Below are 7,673 nucleotides of genomic sequence, written 5' to 3' on the forward strand. Positions count from 1 at the left end.
CTTAAAAGCAAACTGCACAGAAGTTCCTCTTAACCTGGCAGGCTCGAAAACATTCAAGGCTCATCATACCTCTGATTAAATCCTGAATTTCTGTAGGCTACTCTATAGAAACCACTCTCCGGGCATTAATGTCAGGCACTCAAGGCCTGGCATTAATTTCCTGTTTTTCAATATTTTTCTATCCCAATTAAAGTGTAAGTCTCTGGACAGCAAAAATCATGCCATATCCCCCTGTCTTGTCTAGTTCTACCACAGAATTGGACAGGAAGGGACAGTTCCATCAAAAGGTGCCTGCTGATGAAAGTTTGTTAAACTACAATATTTTGGTTATGTAATGAACACCCAGTGGCTTACATGACAAAACAAACAAAAAAAACACAAAAAAACACAGAAAAGAAAAGTATCAATTTTTAATGCTTTACAGCTACAGTATCCACTTTTATATGTGTATATACATGTATAAATACAGTTACAGACCATAAATATCCATATGGCAAAATAGATCTGCTGCTAGGCAGATACACACAAAATATCTTTACAACTAAATTAACTAATAGCTGTAAATAATACTGGAGAAAAGTAGATACTGAGGTATTTTTTTTTAATATAAAGTGACTATATCCTACATCAGCGATTTTCAACCACGTGCCGCACGAATTTTTAAAACATCTAATACCTGACTACTTAGTCAAGGGCACTGACCCTTTTCCCCTTAGATTGTCGAATAAAAAAATGACAACAGCCAACATAGCAACAGGCATCTGGTGTGAATAAGTCAAAATTATCTTTTTTTTTTTTTTGGTCATATCAACTAAAAAAAAAAAATGTTTTTTTGGTGTGCCGCAGAACTTTAGTAATTATGTGTGCCATGAGATGGAAAAGGTTGAAAATCACTGGCCTATGTTAAAACATTCTTACTGTATGAGTTCAAGTAATTATAAAACCCTTGTAAAAAATAAAGTAAAATAAAATAAAATAAAAATAAAACCTTGTCTCATAACCTGAAACTGTAACTTTAACTAATGTAAATTTTTAAACAAAAAATATTTTAATTATAAATAGGTAAAATAAATAAGATTATTCTTGCTGAAATTCAATCATGACATTTTCATATATATTTGGGGACTTTATTCATAGCCTGATCTTTTTTGAGAAATGAAATACATGAAAGCTTTCTCAGAATCTACATATTATTTTAATGAAAATTATATATATATCACCCAAAATGAAAATTCCATTATACATGGGATTTTCATTCTGAATTAGCAATCTATTCCTCTTTTTTTTTTTAAAAAAAAAAAAAAAGTATATCCCATATACCTGAAACTAACATAAAATAATATTGAATGTAAACTGTTATTTAAAAATAAAAAATTAACTTATAAAGTATATCCTAATTATGAAAACAGACATAATTTCTGTTAAAAGATAACTTCTTATAGAATACACACTGACTAGTATGGAAAAGGGCATTTTACAGATTTTAGAAACTTCTTTAGAAACATTCATTTTCTTATAAACTGTTACTTTCAGTTTTTTGCTTTACTAAGTTTTAATTACAGCAGTAAAAAGTCAGATTCATTTTTTTCCCTAATATCCCTGGTTACTCAAAATCCCTATGCTTTTTGTCTTTTAACATTCAACCTGTAAGTATTTTACTGGCACCTAGTAACACTCTCATAATTTGATCAAATTTTCCCAAATTCCATACATCCCAGTTAAGGCCCACAGGAACACATTTAATGAAAAGTCATCTGAACAAAAGTAATACATTTTAAGTCAAAAAAAAAAAACACAAATTATCAAATTATTTTATATTTTGTAGTGACCTATGAAATCAATATTTACTATGACATTCAGTGTTCTCGGAATGAAATTTTTACTTTTAACAAGATAATATATATAAACCAAACATTATACATTGTTCTGAAGTTGTCATTCTAAGTAGAAATAAACACTGAACATATTCTGCTTCTTGACCTCTGCCCACATTCTAATCATTTATCAACTCTTCTTACACTAGGCTGGTCGTCGACCTTCAGCAAAAACACGAGAGCAATTCTCTAAGCAAAAACAGAAAGGTATAAATAATTCATTCCTTATTTCCAAAGCTCTTCAATTCTTGCTTTAAAATAAAGGAAGCAGTTTTATAATGTTCTGACATCCCAAAGAATGACTTCTGGGAAACCTCCCGCAGAAATTCACGGTGATGTATTCCATCTTCATTTCCAAAGGACATCCCAAAGCGAAGGACACCCCAAAGCAAGTGAGAGTTCCTTCACACCCATGCCCAGGGCAAGGCGGCCTCGCCACTAACTGATGAAATGCGGTGACCCAGCTCCAAAGGAGCCTCCTCCTTAGACGGCTTCCGCGGCAGTCAGGTTCCCGAGTGGTAGAGCTTAGACAGCAGATTCAGAAGTTTCTGGTGGAAACTTAGTCTGTCTCCAATTCTCTTCAATTGAAGGGCGCACTCGGCCTCGACCTCTGAAAAGGAAAGCAAAACCGTCAAAATTAAGTTGACAGCATTCCAAACCACAGCCAGCAAGAGTGACAAATTGAGTATTTATCCCGTGATGGGTTTCTCTGAACCTTAGCTCCACGCAAGTGTGTCTTCTGAGTGTGAGATGGAACACACACACACACACACACACAACGTATACAAACACATCGTGACTCACAAACAAACAAAAAAACTGAACAAAGACATTTACTTTAAGTCTTTTTTTTAAAGTATCCTAGATGAGGCAGATATTATCTTATTTGCACATACAAACACCACAGTTGGTGAGACATTACCAGCCTCAGATGATGTCATGCTTTTTTCTCTCACCTAAGGTAGGTGGGAGGAATGAAAGTCATTCATTTTCTGTGGCTTTCATGTAGGGCTTATTTTTTTGTGGCAATAATTCATGGCTCAGACTACACCCTCATTAATAGGCAAATCTAAATGTATTATTTTCTTAATTTAAAAAACTGAAATTTTCTTATATATGAGTCATTAACTTTGTAGTCCACATTTCCTAAAATAATTTAGAGCCCGGCAGGGCATGGCTCAGCGGTTGAGCGTCAACCTAGGATCCAGGTGATCAGGGTTCGATTCTTGGCCAGGGCACATGCCCAGGTTGCGGACTGCAGCCGATCAATGACTCTCTCATTGATATTTCTGACTCTTTCTCTCCCTCTCCTTTCCTCTCTCTGAAATCAATAAAGATATATTTTTTTAAAAAGTCTTTTTTTTAAAGTATCCTAGATGAGGCAGATATTATCTTATTTGCACATACAAACACCACAGTTGGTGAGACATTACCAGCCTCAGATGATGTCATGCTTTTTTCTCTCACCTAAGGTAGGTGGGAGGAATGAAAGTCATTCATTTCCTGTGGCTTTCATGTAGGGCTTTTTTTTTGTGGCAGTAATTCATGGCTCAGACTACACCCTCATTAATAGGCAAATCTAAATGTATTATTTTCTTAATTTAAAAAACTGAAATTTTCTTATAAATGAGTCATTAACTTGTAGTCCAAAACCAAGTCCACATTTTCTAAAATAATTTAGAGCCCGGCCGGGCGTGGCTCAGCAGTTGAGCGTCGACCTAGGATCCAGGTGATGGGGTTCGATTCTTGGCCAGGGCACATGCCCCGGTTGTGGCCTCGGTCAATGACTCTCTCATCATTGATGTTTCTGTCTCTCTCTCTCCCTCTCCTTTCCTCTCTCTGAAATCAATAAAGATATATTTGAAAAATAAATAAATAAATAAAAATAAATAAAACAATTTAGAAGTTTAAGCCAAATTCTTCCAACAAACCCTACCTCTGCCAATCTATTGCGTTTAGGGAGATGAGTGAGGGAGAAAATAAGTAATGTTTAATTCACATGTTTACTACTTTTTAGAATAGAGATATTGTAAATAACTGAATAATACTTTAAGAAACATAGTGCTTACCATCTAATTTCCAAGTAAAATTTTAAGTGAAATTAACATCAAATCTATACTGACCATAATTTCAGTTTTCTTGGATATTTCAAAGAGCAACTCAGGGTCTTTTGGTCCACTTTAAGATCATGATTATGAACATGAAAAATCATTATGACTACAAACTAAAATCTAGTTTACTTGGTAAACAGACCGCCCCCCCCCCGCAAAGACCCTAGTTAAGCTCAAAATAAATAAACTGTAAATATATAATAAAGTGGAATTTTAAATATACATTTCAACCAATTTCTCTCTCTGCAAGAGCTGAGGAAAATTTTCATAATCCCTAACAAAAGTCATAATAAATATCCTAAGATTCGATTCTTTACAGCAGGGGTGGGGACTGTCAGGCCCGCGGGCCATATATGGCCAGAGAAATTATTTGGTCTGGCCCTGCCAGGTAGGCACTAAAGAGAATCAGTTCCAGCCATCACATTAGGAGTGAGTTAATCAAATGTTTCAGCAAATATAGCAGGCTAATTTTTAAGTTGATAATTTTGCATCATTCCCTAATGATGTTATAAATATCCAAATGGTCTTTGGCGGAAAAAAGGTTCCCCACCGCCGCTTTACAGGTTACAAAGTCAAACATTTTGACAAAGACATATTGTTTTCAATGAGTGGGATGTATTAACATACCATCCTAAAGAAAGAAAAAACAATTATCATTCTGCATACACTCCTGGAAGCCCTGAATTATACGAAGAAAAACTATCCCTTTCACCAAAAAAAAAAGTGCAGAAAGTAGCCCCATATTGTTTCCCCAGTCTTTTTGTTAGTTACACATCTATAAATACATTAATAAAAAAATTTGTAATCATGGATGGTAACTAAACTTACTGTAGTAATTATTTCACAATATATACATGTATCAAACCATTGTGTGGTACACCTAAAACTAATACAATGTTATGTCACTTATATCTCAATTTTTAAAAAGTATTACTACCTAAACAAGTTTAAGTGGGACCTTTCTCCTGTCCCTTGTTATCCAGAACGAAGTATATGTTGGGTGAGTGAAGTTATGCACAGGTTTAGACCTTTTCAAAACATGGTCAGAACTACTGGACATCACAAAAGGCAGAAAGTTCTTTCCCTTCCAAGCAAGATCCAGGTAGAGCAGCCTGGTGCCAACTTAGCCACGGAGACATTGCCAATACAACACTTCCTTTGCACACTGGCGCATGGGCTCTATAAAAGGAAAGTTACCTTGAAAAGGGGGAAGAGGGACTATTACCCGATGATGCAACAGTGGACCCACACAGATTTTCTAGCCCAAATCCTTGCTGCCTTCTTTGCTACTGCCCCTTAGCCTTATTTGATAAGATTTATGAGGGGGGATGACCTGAAAAGTTATTTGATGGGCTGTTGGGGGATGAGAGGAGGATTGGATGAATTTTAAAAATCGGGGACCGCCTGGCCGGGCATGGCTCAGCGGTTGAGCATCAGCCTAGGTAGGATCCAGGAGATCGCGGATCGTGGTTGGATTCCCGGTCAGGGCACAGGCCCGGGTTGCGAGCTCGATCCCCAGTCGGGGGCGTGCAGGAGGCGGCCGATCCATGACTCTCTCATCATTGATGTTTCTCTCTCTCTCTCTCCGTCTCCCTTCCTCTCTCTGGGTCAATAAAGATATATTTTTTTAAAATCGGATACAAACTTCTGATCTCCTATCCCCTCTCCGCAAGTAAACGGGTTGTTAAAATGTTACACAATGTAACTCTAAACGAAGCAGCGAGGCTTCTGGGCCCCTGAACGCCGTGGTCCCTGCGAAGCCTCCCCGCGCCTCCGTCAGCCCTCCGCGGGAGAGCCGTGACCGTCTCCAGCCTTCTCTCCGCTTTCGCTCGCGCCGGGGGTGGAGAGAGTGCGGCAGGGCCCTCAAATTCCCCCACTCGGGAGAAAGAGGCCCGTCTTAGGAATCGCTGGGGGTCCAGGTGGCTCCAAGAGCTCCTCTCGTCCCCACCTGCCGTGACGCAATGACTTTCTCCCTATGGCTGACACCCGCACTTGCACTTTTTTCGCCCCGTGGCCCCGGGGCAGTGCGGACGGGAAGCCGGAGAAGGAGAGGCTTTCTTCTACGGTAAAAGTATCTCTGCATCCCGATCCCAAACTGGGATCCCTCCCCTCGCCGTCTCCACGGTCCTGCGTAAAACCCTGAAGCCCTTCCAGGAGGCGCCCCGAAAGCATGTGCAAGGGCGCAGACCTGGCCAGACCTGGAGGCCCGGAGCAGACGGGCTGACCCCGCCCCGACCGAGACCTCCACCCCGGCCCGGGCCCCGGCCCCCGCCCCGGCCAGGATCCTCGCCCCGTCGGGCCCCTACCTGCCGGGGCCCGCGGAGGGCTCGGCTGCGCGTTCTTACGCGCCTTCTTCCCAGGCATCTCCAAAAGCAGCCGGGGGGACCTCTGCCGCCCACCGCGGGGGGAAACTCAGTCCCCCAACCTCGAGTCTGCGGGAGGCGAGCTGAGCGCGGGGCGGGTCAGGCCGGACCCGGCTGGACAGGCGGGATCGGGCTGGCGACCGGACTCCGAGCGCGGCTGAGAGCCTCTGAGCCTCGGGAGACTGCTGGCGCGGGAGCCCTCACCTAATGGGGACTTCCCCGTGACGTAGCGAAACCGAATGCCCGGCCCGGCCCTGTCCCCGCCCCCGGGCCTCAGCGGTGGGGGGGCACCCCGCCACCTGCCCGGGCTTGTTCCCAGCCGGCGCCGAACGACTTCCTTAGCGCAGGGGCCGGGGCCGAGGCCGTGCCAGCGCCCGCCGGCCCGCGAGCCGGGCGGGAGGAAGGCTCTCCGCGCGGGCAGGGTGGGGGCGGGGAGGCCTGGAGCCGCGTCCGGATCGTAAATGAGCCATTAGGGACTCCCGCAAACGGCCCCGCCGAGAGCTCGGGAAAAGGGCAGTTTTCCCACTCGGAGAGTGCGGGCGGTTTCAGGGAAGTGAAACGAAGACAACTTCGGGGACGGGAGGGAGGGTGCCGGAGCCGCGCGAGTAAAGCAAAGCACCGCCCGAAACTGCTGGGAGGTTCACTGCAAAGGGAAACCCGGGAGCGAGCCAGCAGCACCGTTTTGAGTTGGAAGCGTGTGTGCGCGCGCGTGTGTGCGTGTGCGTGGTGGTGGATGGATGGGGACAGGGCGGGGGCTCGTTCTCGGCCCCCGGGGTCAGGACTGTAATTTTAAAAGAGTTGCGCATATTCCCTCTGGATAGGCCACCATTGCTGGTTCCGGATGCCAGTAACACAAAAAAATAATAAGTCATCTTACAGGAGACATTCGAATGCTTTTGTGGGGGGAAACATGAGACATCTGGAAATATGAAGTTATTCACGCGAGGTTTGGCTGGCCCTATGGTAATTAATTCCATTATTATAAAGAGGAGTCATTCGGTCGACTTAACGCTGAGAGCCGCTTAATGGGAAGGGCTTAAGGAGGCGTTTTTTCCGGCGCTCGAAACAGCGCCACGAAGCCGCAGCTCTTAACTCTCAGGACGGCTTTGCAGGCGCCGAGCGGGGATGAGCTGCCCGGGCTCGGGCGGGCAGAAGGCAGTGCCCGGGCTCAGGGGGGCAGAAGGCAATGCCCGGGCTCAGGGGGGCAGAAGGCAGTGCCCGAGCCCCCCCCCCCCCCCCAGGAACCGTGGTTTCTGAGAGTGTACGTTCCCGCATTATCCGCGCTGTTTAACGTAGAGGTTGCAAATCGGCTGCTTCGAGCCGCG

General features: G+C 43.8%; 1 protein-coding gene across 1 annotated transcript; it reads right to left on the reverse strand.

Moving 5' to 3' along the window:
• Positions 1 to 401: 401 nt before the first annotated feature.
• On the reverse strand, positions 402 to 6,511 carry PMAIP1 (phorbol-12-myristate-13-acetate-induced protein 1). Its single transcript, XM_081149081.1, has 3 exons — positions 6,461 to 6,511; positions 6,292 to 6,425; positions 402 to 2,484 (listed from the first exon to the last, which is right to left on the reverse strand). Exons 2-3 carry the CDS (start codon positions 6,347 to 6,349, stop codon positions 2,378 to 2,380), a joined length of 165 nt encoding a protein of 54 aa, XP_081005207.1. The 5' UTR covers positions 6,350 to 6,425; positions 6,461 to 6,511; the 3' UTR covers positions 402 to 2,377.
• Positions 6,512 to 7,673: the final 1,162 nt, after the last annotated feature.

Source organism: Miniopterus schreibersii (assembly GCF_964146895.1).
Source record: "Miniopterus schreibersii genome assembly, chromosome: 10".
Classification (NCBI taxonomy): Eukaryota; Metazoa; Chordata; class Mammalia; order Chiroptera; family Miniopteridae; genus Miniopterus; species Miniopterus schreibersii.